General features: G+C 53.5%; 1 protein-coding gene across 1 annotated transcript in view; it reads left to right on the plus strand.

Moving 5' to 3' along the window:
• Positions 1–1,672: 1,672 nt before the first annotated feature.
• Positions 1,673–19,464, plus strand: part of LOC311162573 (ephrin-A2) — a gene marked incomplete at its 5' end in the record, with an annotated part of 61,753 nt that continues 43,961 nt past the window's right edge. The window contains 2 exons of the mRNA XM_084220976.1: positions 1,673–1,786; positions 2,443–2,559. Coding sequence (XP_084077102.1) covers positions 1,770–1,786; positions 2,443–2,559 — 134 coding nt within the window. The remainder of the gene's footprint in view (positions 1,787–2,442; positions 2,560–19,464) is intronic.

The raw sequence follows: 19,464 nt of genomic DNA on the forward strand, positions 1-19,464 counted from the left end.
GTGGCAGCTCAGTGATGAGGAGGATTAATATAATGTTGGGAGAGGCTGACACTGAATATGTTTCTGGCAGGAGATTGCAGGGTGAAAGCAGTGAGTTTTTGATGATCTCAGCTGCTTCTTTTTGTGTGTTAGAGAAGAGCTGATTGCTTCATCCTGCCTTTTTCTCCCCATTTTTTTTAAACTGATCAACTCAGAATTTGGTGATGGGCTCATTCAGGAGCCCTGAGGACTTGCTGCCCAAGAGCCATCAGTTCCCCATTTTCCACTGATAGGAGTCTCCAGACATTCCTGCCTGCAGGAGGGGATTAGTGAGCTCACTTCACAAAACCTACTTTTCCTCCTTTAACCTTTTTCAAATTATCTAAGTGAACTGCATTTAAAAAAAGCAATCAGCCATGACACACTTCTGGGGGTTGTATCGAGCAATTCACCAGTGAGGATTTTTGCATGTTAATGCAGGAGGATATTTAATATAATGAAGGCTGAGGAGTGTGTGAAGTCTTTGCTGATAAAAATGCAGTCAGGTGAGGCTTAAATGAATTCAGGCTGAAAATACTTACAAATAATGCTTTGTAAGACCTTCCTAAATAGGATGCTTAGACGCAGGCAGAAATAATGAAGAGGTGCATAAATAGCCTGGTTGAAGGTGCTGTTATTTTTGGCATTGCTAATTATGGCATTGAGTTAATGATGTCTTGCCGGGATGGGTGAGGGAATCGCTGGAGCAAGGGGCTGGATGTGGAACCCAGTGGCGTCATCGGGAAGGTGTCTGGGTGCTGTGGGTCTGACGTGAGCTCGGGTGACCCAGTTTTAACCAAAATGCCCTTTTTTAAAGTAAACCCTGTGTGTCCAGGCAGCTTGAGCCATTCCCTGAGGAAAAATGGGGAAGTGGAGCAGGGCTGAAGGGCGGTGACTGACCCCTGCTCAGCTGGAGGTTTCTGTAGAGGGAAAAGGTGGGGAATAGAAATTCTTGAAATGCTCAAAATGCTCCTGTTTCTAGCTGTGTTCACCATGGGGCGGGAATGGCCGTCCTGAGGGGAGGAGGAGAACCCTGAGGGGGAAATGGCGGCTCTGGGAGAGAAGGTCCTGCGATGAGGGGGAAGTGGCGACACTGAGGGAGAAATGATAACCCTGGGTGAAATGGTGGCCTTGAGGGAGGAGGGACAACCCTGAGGGGGAAATGGCGGTTTTGAGGGAGGAATGAGAGTCCTGGGAGGGCAATGGCAGCCCTGAGAGAGGAAGGATGACCCTGAGCGGAAAATGGCGTCTGTGACGGACGGCGTGTTGAAGTGAGAGAGAAATGGCGGCCCCGCCGAGGTGCGCGCAGCCTGCGAGTGCACAACAACAACCCTGAGGGCAAAATGTCGGAGCCCCGGGGCGGCTCCGTGAGCGGGTCACGGCCGGCTCGGAACGGCGCAGCCCCGGAACCCGCGAGCGGTTCCGCGGGGCCCGGGCGGGGCCTGCGCCGCGCGCACCGTCCCGGCGCCTTCCTGCGGCCGCCGCTGCCGCTCCGCCAGCCCGGCCCGGCCATGCCGCGCCTCCTCCTCCTCCTCCTCCTCCTCTTCCTCCTCGTCCCGCACCTCGGCCGCGCCGCCGCCCCCAGCCCGGGGAACAGCACGGAGCCGCCGCGGGCGGCCACACGGAACGAGACGCAGTCGGGAACGGAGCACGAGTCCGGGCCGAGGCTGTCGGTGGGGTCGGGGCTGCCGGTGCTGAGGCGCGCCGTTTATGTGCTGAGCGCTCTGTCGGCGCTGGCCGCCTTCTACTTCATGCTGCGGGCGTTCCGGTGAGTGCAAGGCGGGGACGGGCACCCGAGCGGGGCTGTATCCGTGTTCTGCTGGTCCCGCTCCAGCTCTTGTCCCCATCCTGGTGTCCCCTGACCCGGGGCTGTGTCCCTGCTGGTCCTAGCTCCTGTTCCCGTTATCCCGGGCTGTGTCCCAGCTTGTCCCGGCTCTGGGGTTCTCTCCCCTGCTGGTGCTGGTTCCCCCTGGTCGGGGATGTCACCCTGGTTGTCCTGCTCCTGGACCCAGTCCCCTTTGCTTGTGGCAGTGTCCTTGCTTGTCCCGGTTGTCCCTGTCCCCCATGGCTGTGCCCCTGCCCGTCCCGGTCTTGCTCCGCATCCCCCGAAGCCGGTCAGTGTCCCCTGTCCCTTGCCTGCCCCAATTCCGCTCCTAATCCCTGGGTTCGTGCCCATTTTCCCTGAATCCCCCTCCCTCCCTCCCTCGCCAGCCGGCGCTCTGCTTCCCCGGCACATCCCTTTGGCAGCCAGTCCAAAGCGTTGCTGTAAATCCCTGACACTGTTAATTACCCGAGGTAATTAGCGCTAAACCATCTCCGCTAAACCCCCCCGCTGGGTGGGGACAGCGGCTCACTCACTGTGCTCTCCGTGTCCCTCAGCCCCAGGTCCGAGGGCCCCAGAAACGAGCCCAAAACTCATTTCAGGTTGAAGAAACCCCAGAGGAAGAAGTACGGGCTGCTGTCGAGCCAGGACGAGAACATCGAGCTGGGCTCCCTGGACAGTGATGAAGACACTGTTTTTGAAAGCCGGAACCTGAGGCGGTGAGGGAGCATTTTGTGTGGTTTTTGTGTTGCTCTTTTCCTCACAAGGGGCTGAGGCTCCTTTCCCAAAGCTGTGGGAGCTCTGGCACAGCTCCTACAACCAGATCTGCATAAATTAAAACGCCCGTGTGTGGTCTCTGTGTTGGCACACGGATTTATCTCACTTTTCCTCATTTTCTGGCCCAGGAGAGTCTCACTGACAGGGTTTTTTGGACACTGCTGTGGGGTCACAGAGCTGTTGGGAGAGGCAGCCCCTGTGCCCAGTCTGGGCCTCCCTGTGTTAGACAGGGAAACAAAAATTCCTTTTTTTTTTTTTTCCTTCAGTTTAGGATTTGCTTCCAACTCATATCACAGTTCAAACTCCCAGACCCATCAGGATATACATTCCTGTTTTACCAGCAAAATTCCTGGTTTGTTTTGGTTTTCTTTTTTCATTTTGGGCATTGCTTCCAGGTCTCATCACAGTTCAAACTCCCAGTCTCTCGGGGATATCCATTCCTGCTTTCCCAGCATTGTGTTCACTTCCCACAAGTTTAATTTTAAGCTGAGGAGGAATGTCACCTCGAGGAATGTCACTTCAGCTCCCCCCTGATTTTTGGGTGTCTCTTTTTTTTTTTCCAGATGACTCAGGACCAACGGCACTGGCTGCCTGGAATGATGGAGGGTCCAATCCCAGTGGAATCTCTAGTACTCAAGTTTTATATCTGCTTACAGTGACTTAACTAACAGTTTGAGCCCTTCCATAGCTGGGGCAGGGAGAGGGGACCAAAGCAGTTTTCTTCACATGCATTCTTGGGGACATTTCTGGGGAAAGATGGGAGCTGTTCACTGCACTGGGAAAGGCTGAGGTAAAGGAGATGCTCTTGGATGATTTTCAGCACCTGAAATCTGAGCTGGAGAGCTGCCCCTGTGCCTCATATCCCTCTCTCCTTGCCCTGGAAGCATCAGATTCCTTCTCCAGGCTGATCCTATTTCCTTCATGCAATATCAGGTTACTTCTTTGGGAAGTGTCTCTGTAATCAGCTTCTGGGAGGAGCTGCGAGGGCTCTGGCTCTGTTACACAAACGGGGGTGGGAGGGTGACAGTTCAGACAGAGCAGCTTTGGGAAGGAGTTAAACGAGTTTCATTTGGCAGGATTGGCAAATACTGGGATAATCCAGGTCATTCACGGGCTTACAGACGTGTTAACCAATGAAAGGGGCCACAACCCAAAGGAATTTTTCTCCAAAAGAGCTACCAAAAGAGCTGGGAATGCCTGGACTCTGCCCAGCCCCAGCTGTGAGTTCACCAGGACACGTGTGACATCTGCCAAGCTCTGGATTTTGTGATACCTGAGGAAGAGCCAGATGCGAGCCGGGGAGTGTCTTGGAGCAGCTGATGACTGGAAAAGGGGGACCCCAACCCCTCTTTACTGTGATTCAGGGTGACCCTGGATGAATTCTCTCCTCTCAAGGACCCTGGAGTTTCATTCCCTTGGCTGGTACTCAGCTGACATCTTTCCTGCAGCCCATTGTTACGTGGATATTTGGGATCTGATTGTGTAGGACCAAAGGTGAATGTGTCAGGAGGTGGTTGTTGGGTGGATCTGCTGCTAAAACTTCTCTCCAAGTGCTTCTGTCTATGGCCTTTCTTGGAAACTGACAGCACATCCTTAAATCCCACTTCCCACCAAGCTGGTAGTGCCTTTGTTTGGAGAACCCGAGGGATTTGCCCTGCGGGCAGGGAGAGTCCCTGTGGCACCTTTAGGGTAAAAAATTAGGATATTCACCTTTAGGGTGAATCTTTGGAATGTCTGGCTCCTTTCCTTTGGCTTGCAAATCCCCTGTGGATCAGGGGCACCGGTGACTCTTGGAGAAGGGACAGGGATGTGCTGATCAGGGGGAGGCTGGGGGCTGGCAGATGCTGCAGAATCTCCCGAGGTAGCTGAGAGGGGAGTGCTGTGATCCTGTGCAAGCAGCCACATTTGTCTGTTCAGGACAGGTGAGGTTTCCTGGAGAAATCCCACGCCCATGGCATGTGCACAAAGGATTTTAAAATACATACATATATATTTTTTTAATAACATTGCCATGTGCACACGGCGCTTGCATGTGCCCTGTTTTCCTGTCGTTTGGATCCTTTCACGTCTCTTTTGGGTGTTCCCTGCTTTGTGGCTGCTGCAGATGGGAGCAGGCAGAGGTTCCATGTGGGAATTGCTGGGATGGCTCCACCCGGCTGCAGCTTCCCTGGGGAGCTCTGTGATCCATGGTCAGGGATCTTTCTTCATCCTGCAGGGCTGCATGTGCTGGTAATTCCCTGGCTCTTTTATTCCCTCTGAAAACTTGTTCCTTGTGCTGTTGAAGCCTGACTGTCCCAATCTACTGCCATGCTCAGTGTTTGACCAACACATTCCTCATCCTTCCTTTACCTGGAGTGATGCCTCTGAGCATTCCTTAGGCTCCCCTCTTGTTGGGCAGATTGGGTTTGCAATTCTCAAGTTTCCTCCCCTCGCAGGAGTGGAGCATTTGTTTGTTGTTAAATTATTCAGATCAGAGGGAACCTCAAGCAGTAGGTCTTGCCTTGAAAATAATTCTGCTGGAATGAATTTTGGCTGCAGCAGATGCTTGTGTTTGAGCAGGGAAAGGCGTGGAGCAGGTGCTAGGGCTGTGCTGTGTAGGTACCAGGGAAAGAAATTGAGGTGCCAACCTGGAATTTCTACACCACTTCCATGTCTTCAGAGTCTTGCTGGCCACCTTTAAAAGGGTGCAGGGTACAGAGGTACTTGTGGGCCTGTCACTTGTCCTGGTCTTGGGCTGAAGACAGGTTGGAGCTCATCAGGGACCCTGTGAAACTGTTTACACTTCCATCCTGCCCCCCAGCAGCAGTTGGCATCTGGATTTGCCTTTGCAGACTCTGACATTCCATCCCTGCTCTGCTCTGAGTCCTTGGAGACCTTTTTTAAGAAGAGAAAACCAAGTCACAGATCTGAGACTCCTTGGGGTGCTCAACATGATCCCATTTCTCTGGGAAGAATCAGCTGAATCTGGCACTTCCTGCAGTGTGAGCAGTGCCAGACCAGGGCAGGGGATTTTGGGGTGGATCCTGCAAATAACAGCAGCTTTGAACACAAAAGGACATTTCCACAAAGGAGCAGTTTGGGTGTTCCTGCCATTACTCTTTCAGTTCCTCCATGTGTATTTGGTACCCTTGGTTTAGGTTTCTTTGCCCCAGTTGCATCTTCCAGTAGCTTTCCAGTTGTAGTTTTTCAGGCTAAACACAGGAATGCAAATGGACCCACCCGTGCCTGGCCCTGGGCAGGCTGAGGCCTCAGCAGCCACTGCTGCACTGTTCTTCTGGATGAATCAGGTGTTGGTGGAGGTTCCATGTGCCTGTTGGTCTGCAGGATTCCTGCTCATCCCACCAAAAGGAGCCACTGGACCACGACCTGTAACAGTCACCACCTGTGTGCATCGTGACTGACTACAGCAGTCTGCTCTGAATTAAGCCAAAGCCAATTTTCCAAAGTTTACACAATCCCTCTGTTATCTTGGAGGCTTTCTGGGATGCTCTGCTGCTGATACTGGCCTGCCCAAACCTACTGGGCCATCTGCAGGGTTGATGGGATCCATGGGAGCGGGGTGAGATCAGCTCTGGTGGTTTTGTTCTGTGCCTGGGATGGGGCCTGCAGCTCTGCAAGGTCCTGTGTCTGTGGTGGGAGTCAATAAACAGCACTTGAGTACATTGTTGTCTGAACTCCCCAAGGAGCAGCTTGTGTTTTGCCCTCCTGGAACTGCTGATCTGTCTTTAAACAGCCACTGGCCGTGGTATTGATCCATGGTTTTCTTGTCATTGCAGCATCCCCTCCCTTGTACCTGGAACCACTGGAATAAAGCAATCCAGCCCACCCATCCCTCCCTGCTGTGTGCATGGGCTGCTGAGCCTGTGGGGTGAGGCTGCTGTGGTGAGCTCATGGATTTATGGGGTCCTTGGGGTTTTCCCCCTGCCTTGCTCCTGCTCACAGGGCAGTGACACTGTGCTCCCAGGGCTGCTGCTCACCTTGTGTCCTGTCTGAAAGTGTCCAAGCCCAGGCTGGATTGAGCTTGGAGCAGCCTGGTCCATGGAAGGTGTCCCTGCCCATGGTAGGGGGTAGAATGAGGTGAGCTTTTAGGTCCCTTTCAAACCATTCAGTGACTGCATGATTCTCCAGTCATCTCTGGGTTGGTTTCAGTTTTCTGAAGTCTCCTCCCTTCTCCCTGTTCTCACATTAATCCCTTTTATTGTACAGAGGACCAAATAAAGTCCCTGTGAGGCCAATTCCATCTTCTCCACAGCCGCAGAACCAAGTTCCATTTTGCTTATTTGGAAGTGAGGAAGGAGATGCTATTCCCTGGATCATAGAATCATGGAATGAATCTCCTGAGTTGGAAGGGACCCACAGGGATCATCGAGTCCAACTCGATGGGGTGCACAGACACCCCAACAATCCCAGCCTGTGCATCCCTGAGAGCAGTGTCCAAACTGCTCCTGGAGCCCTGGCAGCCTTGGGGCTGGGACCATTCCCTGCAGAGCCTGGGCAGTGCCCAGCACCCTCTGGGGAAGAATCTTTAACCAATATCCAATCCTAAACCTCCCCTGACTCGGCTCCAGCCCTTCCCTCAGCTCCTGCCCCTTGTCCCAGAGAGCAGAGATCAGAGCTGCCCCTCAGGAGTCTCCCCTGAGTCTCCTCCAGGCTGAAATAGGAATGTCCTGGCTCCTCCCTGCTAGGAATTCATTCCAGAGCAAACCCGAGGGCGTTCCCTGACTCACACCTGCTTCTCATCATCAGTGGCACTGAGAAAACAGAAGCCACATTCCCCCTGTCCCCCTCTGCCACCCTGCCTGTGTCCTGGAGCAGCCAAGGAGCCGAGAGGGTTTTGTTTGCTCCACGATTTCCCTTCGTTACTGGTGGGGTTCTGGGGGGCAGCAGGGTCGGGGCACACCAGGAGCTGGGGCACAGGGGATCCCTGTAGGTGGCACTCACAGACCAGACTTGCAGCTGCCAGGGCACTGCTGGCACCTGGGGAAGCTGCAGATAAATCCTGGTGCCTTGAAAGGCAAATCTGCTTCTTCCAGCAGCTGTCTGGGATGAGCTGGAAGTGCCCTTTGGGGGTTGTGTCTCTCTTGGCACCGGGGTGGGGGAGCAGCAGGTTTTGGGGTGGCTCCTGGGGAGCTGTTGGGGTTTCTCTCTCAGGGGAGTGTCTCTCTCAAGAGCAGGGGAGGGTCTTGCCCAACTCCACTTGAACCAGGTTCCACCTGGCCCTGTCAGGACTTGTTTGGGAAAGATTTTTATGATTCTGGGCCTGACAGGGTTTCAGGATGCCCTGGTTTGATGGAGTGATGCCACCAGCTCCAGCACAGACATGAACAGCATCAGCCTGGGGGCACCCTGGCTTTCCTGGGCCAAATTAGCTGCAGTGCTAATGAACTGACAGCATTCCCTGTGCAGCAGCGTGGGCAGGACACCATCACCCTGTCCAGTTAGATTGGATGTAAAGGGAAAATTCCTTCCCCAAAAGGAAGGGGTCCAGCCTGGTTCAGGCTGCCCGGGGCAGTAGTGGTGTCACCATCCCTGGAAGTGTTCACAAGACCCCTGGGTGTGGCACCTGGGGACGTGGTTTAATGGTGCCCTTGGCAGTGCAGGGGAATAGTTGGACTTCATGATCTCAAGGGTTTTTCAAAAAAAATTCCATAATTCTGTGCTTTCAAGCTCTGTCTGTGTGCGGTGCTGGGAGCTGCCACAGGATGTGAACCGAGTGCTTGTTCCTTTTCAGGCTCAGGGGGCTGTTACCCCAATTAGCACTAATTGCTGTGGCCCGTGGTGCTGGACCAGCTGCAGCTGTTCTGTCCTCCCCTCATCCCTGTTCCCTGCTCTGTGCCATCCCCTCTTCCCGAGCTCTCAATGGGGACAGGCTCCGGCTGGCGCTGGCTGGGATTCCAGTCACAAACACAAGCTGGCGGCATGGATCTGCTCAGAATTTATTTTAAACTCGAGGTAAAGTGCTCTTGATGCTTTGGATGCAAATTTCCTTCCCTGGAATGGGAGCTGCGGGGCCGGTGGAGTGCCAGGGAGCTCTTTTGATTCCAGAGCCTGTTTGCTGCTGCGGCTCCTCACGCCGCGCTCCGTGGAGTGCGAAATCACCTCTGCGGCACAGCCCGGGGAGGGAGCACTGCTGGCAAACAGAGCTCTTCTCTCTCTTCTCTCACTCACTGTCCCCTGGTTTTAATGAGGGTTTGTGTCTAAAGTTGGGGGGGTTTAGGTTTTGGTGGGGTTTTCTTCGTTTTGTTCTGTTTTTGTGGGGTTTTTTTGGTGTTTTTGTGTGTGACAGCAGTCTGTGTGTGATTTTTTTCTAGTCACTATCTGGGAGAAGAGATGGTCCAAGTCCCTCCAGGCCCCCAAGGAGGAAAAGGAGAAAAATATAGAATATAGCAAGGATATTTTAGAAATTTAGAAATATTTTAGAAATTTAGAATATAGAAAGGATACTCCATTCATGAATTTTGGAGTTCTTTGTCACCGCATTTCTCCAGTACCAAATGAACCTTCGGGTTTTTTAGGTGGCATTAACCAAGGCCGGGTTGGATGGGGTTTGGAAGAACCTGATCTACTGGAATGTGCCCCTGCCCATGGCAGGAGGTGGAAATAAATGAGCTTGAAGGTCCTTCCAACCCAAACTATCCTGGGATTGTCTCCATGGGCAGCTCTCTGGGTCACAGGCTGTCCCCATGAACACGCCGGGCTCTTGGTCCCATTGGGGCCAAGCCCTGGATGGGTGAGCAGATGAGTGGGTCAGGGGAAGGTGTCACAAATTTTATCCCATTTATTGCTCACACACTCACTGGGTGGCTCTGGGTACTTTGGATGGCTCTTGGAATTTCCCCATAAATGTTTTCAGCTGCACTCACAGTACTCCTGGGGCTCATTGTGGGCAGGGGCTGGATGGTCTTCCTCACCTTCATTCCATGGACACTGGCATTCCAAAATATGTCTCTGGGTTGGTGTGGAATTGGGTGGCACATTGAGAAGGAAGCTGGGAATGTTTGAAAACCTGCTGCAGAGTCTCTGATGTCTCTTCTGTTCCACTCAACAAAGCACCTCTACACAACAAGCAGATTTTCCTGTATCAGAAATTACCTTTACTTAGTTGGCTTTTTGTCTAAATCCTCCTTCTGATCTTTATTTTTTTCCCTTCCATCATGGAAAGGTGAATGGAAGTGGCACTTCAGCCACCAAAGCCTTTCCTTTAGAATTGCTGCTTGTTTTTTGTTTTAAAAATTTTCCAAGGGGGCTTTGCAGGGGAGGAGGAAGGAGCGTCCGCTTTTCAAGTGACTCTGGGGAATAAAAGTATAAAGGACAGGAATGATCAGAACTGTGCTGGCAACAGAACAATATTTTATTTTTGAGTACCAGAGCTAATTGGAGAAGGAATTCACATGACAATTTTTGCAATCTAAGGATAAGTAAACATGAAAGGGGCTCTGTGCTCCTGAACGTGCAATTGCAGTGGGAAGGGGGAGAACAGCCCAAAAATTAAATTGGAGACGATGCCTTGGATGTTACAATCCCATGTTTGCTTCTCACAATGCTGGATCAAAGTCACAAGCTGCAGCTCATGTCCAGGGATACCTGTCAGGGGGATGGAACTTCCATGCACCCCCGGGCTGGAATTGCCAGAAAAAGAGGATTTTAGGTCTGATTTGCTGGAAGCACTTCCACGGGTTGTGGGATTGCTGTGGATCTGAATAGATCCTGCTTCAGCAGGGCTTAGAGAGCCCCTGCACATGGAGAGGTGTTTGTAGACAATTACCAGCTGCTTGTGGGGAATATGGGGGTGATGGGTTAGAGCAGCCCCCCAGGGGGTGGAACAAGGATTGGGAGTTCCCTTCCCATCCAGACCATGCTGGGATTTTGTGGTCACCCAGTCATTGTAGTTCCTGGGTGTGAGGAGGTTCGTGATGTCACATCCAGTGCTGGGAAATGGAACTGAAATTGCACTGAACTGGTGTGTGGGCACCCTCCTCGTTCCCTCTCCCATTGGAAATGTCTCCCAGTGCTGGTGTGATTCCCTCCTGCCATGCTGGAATCCCCAGGAATTGCTGTTGGCAGCACCTGGACATCCTCAAAATGCTTCCATGTGCCACATAATTCAGAGCCTGGAAATGGGGGTGTTGAGATTTCAGCTTTGCAGACAGAAGAGTCCATTCCAGGGTTATGCTCAGCCCCTGCAGAGTACCAGGAGGTTTGTCCTGCTCCCTGTGAGGTGAAGGCAGAAGGTTTCCCTGGAGAGGCTCCAGCCCCTCTCTGGAGCATTCACTCTGCCCCACTACGCTGCTGTTATGTTCAGGTGGTTAATTACTCTCGCTCTTTAAGAGAATAAAACCTCATGTACTTAAAATAATCCCAATTATTTCATTGTTCAGCCCGAGCTGAGCCCAGCCACCCCCGCTCCTGCAGAACTGCTGGAAAGGCTGCTCCTGACAGGGAAAAACTGATGGGCATTAACTCCATGAGCAGCAGCTGAGGGGATTGAGATTTTGGGGGGGCCATGGTGCTGCTCTACCTGCAACCCCCAAGTGCCTGTCCAGGACACCCCAAGGATCATCAAATCCAATTCCAGTTGATGTATGGCAGGGCCTGTTGCAGTAGGACAAGGAGTGATGGTTTTAAACCAAAAATGCTGATTTAGAGTGGATAAAAGGAAGAAATTCTTCTCTGTGAGGGGGAGAGGCGCTGGTACAGGTTGCCCAGAGAAGCTGTGGCTGCCCCATCCTTGGAAATCTGCAAGGCTGAGCTGGACAGGGCTTGGAGCAACCTGAAATAGTGGAAGGTGTCCCTGCCCATGGCAGAGGGTGAAACTGCATGATTTTTAAGGTCCCTTCCCACCCAAACCATTCCAGTGTTCCCATGGCGTTGCTGAAACGCAGGCTGGCGGCGCAGGGCTGGCTCTGCCTGCTGAGGACAGCCTGGAGAAGCAGCTCCTGGTGGGATGTTCTGATGGAGGGGTGGCTGGGGGGCCTCTCTTACAAAGGGGACCCTCAAAGCAGCCGAGCAGGATCGTGGCAGTGCTTCCATCTCAGTGTGTGCCGCAGGCACAGCGGGACCTCGGGCGCGGTGGCTCAGACTCGCTCGTGCCGGGGTATATCGGTGTATTTTGATCCTTTTTCTTGCCAGTGTTATTTTAATCCGCTTTTCTCTCACATCAAACTCCCCTTTCTGCAGAACACAGAGAGGCAACGGGTTTGTGCCCTTTGTGATTGGTAGCAAAGGGCTGTGATAGCGAGTTTTTCCTTTAGAACTGGAGGTTTTATCCCTGTGATAACTTTAGCTGCACCACAGTCATCATTCGGGCTTCTGGGCTGAGTGCAGGGAAAACGCTTCCCACATTTATTAGAGGAAGAGAGGGCTGAGTGTTCTTAGGAAGGTTCCCACTCCTGTCACCCAGGAGTTACCTGCTGGCTCAGGTGGGTTTGGAAAGCAGCTGAGTTCAACCCAGATCACCTTTTGCCTCCATCTCAGGTGGGCTGTGGCTTTATCAGACTTCAGATCAAGGTGTTGGTTGGCACCACTTCCAGGGTGGATGATCGCCAGGAGCAACCTGCTTTTCCTGGGAGCTGCACAGTCAGAGGGAGCCCTTTCCCTCCAAAGCCTGTGTTTCCCACATAGAAAATAACATGTAGGGAATGTTTTTTTTCAAATGAAGGAAGGATTAAGGCACAGCAAGAGCTGATTTCCAAAGGGCACGCGGGGAAGTGGTGATGGATCAGAGATGGAAGTGGAATCCTCGGCTCAGTCCGCGCCTGCCCCACCACCCTTTTTCCTTCCCTGCTCCCTGGCTGCCCAGGTCTTATGGGATAACCAGGACTTGGATTTCCATCCTCTTAAAAGAGGCAATTTAAGGAGCTTTCCAGGGGAGCAGAGCTGCAGGTCACCTCCTCGCCGCTGAAGATGTTTTTCTCCCGCTTTCTCCATCCTCGTGCTCCTTCAGAGCCTCTTTGCTCTCCTCCTTTCCCAGCGCTCAGAGCCATTTTCCCAGCTTCAAAAGGTTTCCTAATTACCCTAATGAGGTCAGGAGAGACCAAACGCTTCTGTGACTTAAAGCAGGGGTAGGAAGGGCTTGGGAGGGGGGAAATATCCCAACTGGTGCCTGAACGAGGTGTCGTGGGAAGGCAGCGTCTCCCCCTCTGCACGTTCCCCCCACCTTCCCATCTCCAGCAGAAGAAAAAAAAAAAAAAAGAAATGTGGACAGAAGGTCTCAAATGTATCAAACAGCTTTTAAAAAGAAATTCCTTTTGCCTGTCAAAAGAACAAACAGATACACCAAAAACTGTCAGAATTAGTGTTGGAGTAATTGCAGCAGCTCTCCAAGGTTAATGCTCCATTAACGAGCAGCTCTCACGCAGCTAAAAGCCAGGACGAGACAGGTTGTCAAAGGCTTCCAGGAGATTAAAGCGCTGCGTTCCCAGCCAAACTCTCCCATGGATGTTGTTTGGGAGGGAGGGAAGGGGGGTGTTTGTGGGGTGGAAGCATCACCAGCCCTGGCGTTGGCGGAGAGAAGCGTGACCCGGAGCCCAGGGATGGTTTCCAGGCCTTGGTGAGGTCGCTGCCCCTGGGGCCTCTCTCGGTTTTAAACACTCCAGGAATTTTTCAGCACCTTTGGGCTGAGGTTTAAATGTGTCCTGAGGGCAGCCTCGGGTCTGTGGGATCTGTTCTGATTGCTAAGAAGAGTGGGGCCAGGGTGAGTGGGATGCTGGGGGCTCTGACACCTCAGGAATTAATCCTGCCTGGTTTTCAGCCAGCCCAGGCGATTCCTTGTGATCCCAGCATAATTTGGAATCGGATTGGGGTCTGATTTCATCTTCAGGCCAGTGCAAGGCTCAGTTAAATAGAACTGAGCTTGGTAATTCTTTTGTAGAAGAAAGGAAAATAATTCCAAACTTCCAATGAGGAAACATCACCCGAGGGCATGTGATCCAGCAGTGACAGACCCAGCAGCAGCTTTGGGATCATCTTCCCAGGGGGATCTGGGTGTTCAGCACCTTCCAGCGCAGCACTGACTGCTCATGGTGGATGTGGCTCTGAGCTCAGGGTTTTGTAAAGCAGAGCTTTACAGGAGTGTTGTGCCCTGGCAAAAGTAGGATTTGGGGATTGTCCTGAGGAGGGCTGGCAGTTGGACTTTATGATCCCTGTAGATCCCTTCCAACTCAGGATATTCTGTGATCCTGTGATTCTAAGGTGGGTTTTGAGTGGGAAGAGGCAATTACATTCCACAACCTTGGAAATGGGGTGCTGAGGGTCACCCTGAGCCATTTCCATCCCAACTTCTCTGTGTGACAAATCCCCCCTCAAAAGGTGCCAGTGGCTTCCTGCTGCTCCTTGTGATCCCAGTCCTGTGTCCAGGCTGTGGCTGGTCACAACTTCACTGTGGGGTGTGTGGGAGATCCCTGCCAGGACCAGGACTTTGCTCCATGGCCGTTTCACGGGGATGTGGGAGCCATTCCCACGCCCCAGTGCAGCAGCCTGGGTTGAGAACACTGGTGAGGGAATGGAAAAGGAGAGGAAAATAATCTAAGTGGTGAAGCTGAGCCATGTGAAGGGGTTGGTGGAGAGCAGGGGGGTCCCACAGTGCCAGACCCATCTGGGGTGACACTTAGGAGCTGTAGCTCCAGCAGCAGGGACACAATGTCCCCTCGGAGCCCTGGAAGCAGCTGCACCCCATTATGTGAGACTGGGCACCAGAGTGTGGGATCTGTAGGAGGCTGGGTCAGTTTTGGGTGGTGAATGGCTGGGAGTTGACTCAAGGGAGGTGTGAGAGGCCTTTGGAAGGAGCAGCCATGGGCAGGGGAGATGAACAACGCCATGATTAGAGAATTAAACCTTTCCTGTGTTTCTCTTTCCCCACCCTGATATAATTTGTAACGATCAGACCTGGGGTGCAGCAGCACCAGACGGGGTGAGTCGTCTCTACAACAGCAAAACAAGCTCCTGCCCAGCCCCTGCCTCTTCATTAAGTCGATTTGCATTCCTAATCTCCATTTTCCGTTATTATTTTCCCCCTTGTGCGGAGTGAGGGAGATTTGCATAAAGTTCCTTTTTTCTTGTTTTTGTTCACGCTCAAGGTCAGAGACTCGGTGAGACACTGACGAAAACAATCCCCTCCTCACCCTCCTTTAATTCTTTGCAGAAACATGTCCTGGGGATTTTAACATAACAATTGCTGGGGAAGGAAGGGGGGACCCTGCACGGAGCCCTTGGTGGGGGGAACCTAAATGGAGCCCTTGGAGGGAGGAGACCCCAACAGAGCCTTTTCTCCCTTTCTGTGCTGGAAACGAGCTGCCCAAAGGAGAGATGCAAATCCATGGCAAGGGAAGGGGGAGATAAATCTGGGAGCAGCACCAGTTGTGCCTCATCCTGCTGAAATGGGAGAGCTGGTCCAGCTCTCTTGGAGTCATGGCTGGAGCAGAGCCTGTGCCAAACCCTCTCAGAGCTGGGAGCATCAAGCAGCACACCCAGGTCCTGTGCCCTGGCCAGGGCACCTGCTTGGTTCCTCCAACTCTATGTGCTCACAGGAAATGGTGCTTCCCTGGGATAGTTCCCCAGCTTATCCCATTTCTTGTCTGGAATCCTTGGAGTTGAGGGATGCCCCGTTTGGGGATGCTTGGGATGCCTTGGGCCCTTGTAGTAGTGGGAGCTCTGGGATTGGTTTCTGAGCTTGGGAAGGGATGATGGTCTCTCAGAGGGAGCCCCAAACCCTCTCGTTCCTGCTGTGATGTTTCACAATGTTCCTCATGGTTCCCATAGGGAGCTGGGCTGGGTGATGGGGCTCAGGCATTGCTCCCACCTCCAGGTGTTGGGACAAGGACAGCAGCCCCTCCCAAGGAATGCAGTTTCCCTGTAGCTGGTTAAAGGAAAAACTCTCAGCCACTTGCTGAAGGGCTCATGTGGAGCAGCCCTTTCTCCTCCATGGAACAGTCAGGTTTCTGATTTTCAGACTTTTCCTGATTTTCCTGGATCTGGTGCTGCATTCAGAGCCTGGGATGGGGCACAGGGGACACCTGAGCTCTGTGTGTGCCCAATGGGTTCTGAACCCTTTGAAAGGGGGAAAATCCCTTTTTAGCCCTGGGGTGTTTGCAGGTTTCTGCTGAATATGGGAAGGAGGGAGTGAGGAATTGGCTCCTTTTCATGTGCCCAAGCTGTGATGGTTTTAACGTGTCTAAATCATGCAAATCCCAGGGTTTGGGCATGTCTGAGGTATCCTGGGGGGCTGCTGAGTGACTGGATGGTGGCAGATGGTGGCTTGGGAGGGTGGTGGCCCAGCTGCTCCCAAGTGACCTGGATGGGAATGGGAAGGGATTGACTTTAGGAGCAGAGGAATGTCAGACGGCCGGGCCGATGATGGGGCTGGCAAGAGCTGTGAGATGGGTTTTGTCTGGTGCTATGAGCACAGAAATATGTCTTATTTCCCAGAACTGGGAGGTGCTTTTTTCCCGAGGATGCTCCAGGGCTCTCAGCTCCCATGATGTGAGTGTTTTCATGCCCCTTTAATGCTTCACTAAACAGTTTGAGCTGCCGCCTCTTAATGCCCCAGCAAAGCACTGAATGCTCCGGAGCGGAAAGAGCAGCAAGGAAGGAGGGTGATGGAAAAGAGAAGAAAAGAAGCTGTGAGGAGACACAAAATCAGGGAGAAGTCACCTTTTCCCTTTTACATTCCTGGTCCTGGCTGTTGTGAAGGCAGCTGGATGCTGGGGGTTCCCCCAGCTTCTGCTGCTCCTCCAGGGAAGAGCTGGGCTTTGCTCACCCTCTCCCTGCCCTTCCTGGGCTCTTTCCCACACCAATGGGCACATGGGGGGGGGATGAAGGTGGTCCTTGGGCCACTGGGGAGGACCCTAAGGGGCAGGTATTGGGAACCTGTTTGGGATTTTCCTGACCTCTGGCTCCCCTGGTGAGCACAGGGCCAATATCCATCAGACTGGTGCCCTGCAGCCCACTCTGGTGATCCCAGCCCACTGTCCTCACTGGGTGTGTGCTTCCCAAAGTTTGGGAGAGGCTAGGGACAGGGGGAAAAATAAAAAAAATCGAGTTTTAACCCACCCAGGGGAAGTTTGGCCTCCTCCTGCCCTGCTCCGAGGGGAGTCGCCAGCTCTCCTGCTCTTAATTCAAGTCATTGCATTCCCTGCACTCCGTGTCCCCTCCCCGGCACCGCTTGCCCTGCGGTTTGATCCGTAAGTACCAAAGGTACCGCCTCGGGCTGCGACATCGGCATCCTCGGTCGCCATAGGAACGGGGGCTGGGGGTCCCCCGCGCCCGCTCCCCCGGGGCCCAGCTCCGGGGGCTGAGCTCCAGCGAGCCTCTGAAGCTGGGCTGCTCAAGGCCGGGGGGAGCGGGCTGTGCCAGCCTGGGAGGGAGCGGGAGCGGCCGCCGAGCCCCGGAGCACAAAGACAGAGGTTATTGGTGTCAAAGAACTCGCAGCTCCGGAGGCTGAGCCGCGGCTACAGCTGCTCTTAGCAGAGGGGAGTGAAAACCGGGAGGAGGGAAAGGGAGAGCTGGAAGCTGGAGCCAATTATTGCCAGGGGGGTGGGAGGAAGAAGAGGAAGGTGATGGAGATGTCAGCGATGGGGAGGGCAGGGGGGAGGATGAGGCTCAGGGCTCGGTTCATTACTGATCATGCAATCATTGAATATCCTGGGGGAAAGGGATCCACAAGGATCATGGGGGCCAGGTCCTGGGGGTGTGTTGAAGGACCTATTGCAGTAGGACAGGGGTGATGGTTTTCAACTAAAATAGGGTGGATTTAGACAAGGTATAAGGAAGAAATCTGTCCCTGTGAGGGTGGAGAGTCCCTGGCGCAGGTTGCCCAGAGCAGCTGTGGCTGCCCCATCCCTGGAAGTGTCCAAGGCCAGGTTGGACAATGGGGCTTGGAGCAACCTGGGATAGTGGAAGGTGTCCTGTCCATGGCAGGGGGTTGGGACTGGGTGATCTTTAAGTTCTTTTCATCCCCAACCATCCCGGGATTTCGTGACTCATGGAATCATTTAGGTTGGAAAAGACCCTTAGGATCTGTGCCTGTCCCCGATGTTTGGGAATTCAAGCAGGCCTGGGGGTTTGAGCCTTGGCTGTGGTTAGGCCGGGGGCAAAGGCAGCTCCTCCCTGAGGGGACACAGCCCCGGGGCCGCTGCCGGTGGTCCCCACTCCCCACCCCCGGTGAGTGACGCGCGGAGCCGCCCGACTCCCTCGAACCACCTCCACTTCCTAATTGCTGACAGTTATTTACTGTAAAGACAGGAGCACACGCACCACCGCCTCTGACAACTCGTGTCAAAGCCCCGCCAGAAACTATCGCTTTACAGCTTTATTTCTTGCCCCTTTTTTTTTCCCAAACAGATCTATTCCCTCTCCCCTCCGGGCGCCGTGCTGCTCCGTGGGGCTCCCTGCCTGGAGCCATCCCAGGAGCCCCCCCTTTCCCGGTCCATGCCTGGCTGGGCGCTGACAGACGGGTGCAAACGGAGGCTGGCGGAGCCCCCCGCACGCCACCGTGTTTATTTGCTGTCTCTCAGCCCCTCGATGTTCAAACATAATTGGTTCTGCTCGGCGCAGTAAACACTGATGTGTCGCATCAGCGAGCCGGAAGGGCACCTACACGCAATTAAAATAATTGGGCGCGTACCTGGCTCTGATCCCCCCCTCCCTGACGCTGTTCTCCCTTCATCTCCTCCTCTCCATCCTTTATTCAATGCTGTCAGCCCATCCCACTCCTCTCTGCCAGTGCAGGGTGAGGGGGTGCCCCATGGGGTGGGAGGTGTCCCATGGAGAGGGGCATCCAGCACTGCTGGCCTTGGCCTTGGCACGAGTGCAGGATGAGTTCTCCGATGAGGGAGATGATATTCCAGCCCAGACCCATGAAATATAATGAAGGCCCAAGGGACTGTACCAGCTCCTCAGTTAAAAATGATGCTGTTATATTTAGACAAGGTAACTGGAGGCCCCTCTGGACAGCGCCGAGTACAATTTTTTGTTTAATGATTCCATAATCTGATATAATATCGGGCCTGTAAGACATAATGAAGACCTGGGGGAGTTTACATCTTCGCAGCTTTAAAGGGTCCCTGCTCGGGGACGCGGCCAGGTGGAGGTTTGAACTTTGATGCAGTCAAATGTGTTTTTCTCTGGGTTTGTTTGACATGATTGAGGGAATCCAGCAGCCACAGGGAGAGGGAGTGGAGCAAGTGCAGCCATGCTCACACCAACCCTGCAGCTGGTGCTTGTGCTGAGGGGGGGCACTGGAAGAGTTTGGGGGGCCCAGCAGGGCTGTGCTGGGATCTGCACAGAGGTGGTCACGGTGGTGGGGGCTTCAGGAGATCATGGTGGTCTTTGAGAGGTGGCTGTGGTGGTCTTTAGGGGCAGTAATTTCCCAGAATGGAGCAGCTGAGCCCCACTGTGGGCAGGGCAGATGAGGGTGCTTCCACCCCAACTAAACCTCTGCTTTTGGCTGCCCCTGAGATGGAGCTTTTGGTGCTTTAAGCTGTTTTGGCCCAGCCTGGGGATTCCTGCTCCTGCAGCAGCTCACAGTGGGTCCTCCTGGGAGCAGCCCCAGCAGTGCCAGCAGTGCCAGGCTGGGCATAGTGATGCTCCCTCTGGCTTCTCCCAGCTCTCCCAGGGTGAAGCCCAGCTCAGCCCCACTCCCTGTGCCGTGATCCAGAACTGATGGTGGCATCAGGGCTGCTGGCACAAAAACTGGGAGAACAGGGCTGGCAGAGCCTGTGCCACTCTTTGCTGAGCAGTTGATCACAGGATGAGGGTCAGGATTAGGGTAAGGGTACTTTGGTGACAGCCACACAACGGAGTGACTTTTCCCCCAAAACACACAGCAACACCAAACATCTCCAGGATCAGCA

This window comes from Fringilla coelebs (assembly GCF_963513975.1).
Source record: "Fringilla coelebs genome assembly, chromosome: 24".
Taxonomy (NCBI): Eukaryota; Metazoa; Chordata; class Aves; order Passeriformes; family Fringillidae; genus Fringilla; species Fringilla coelebs.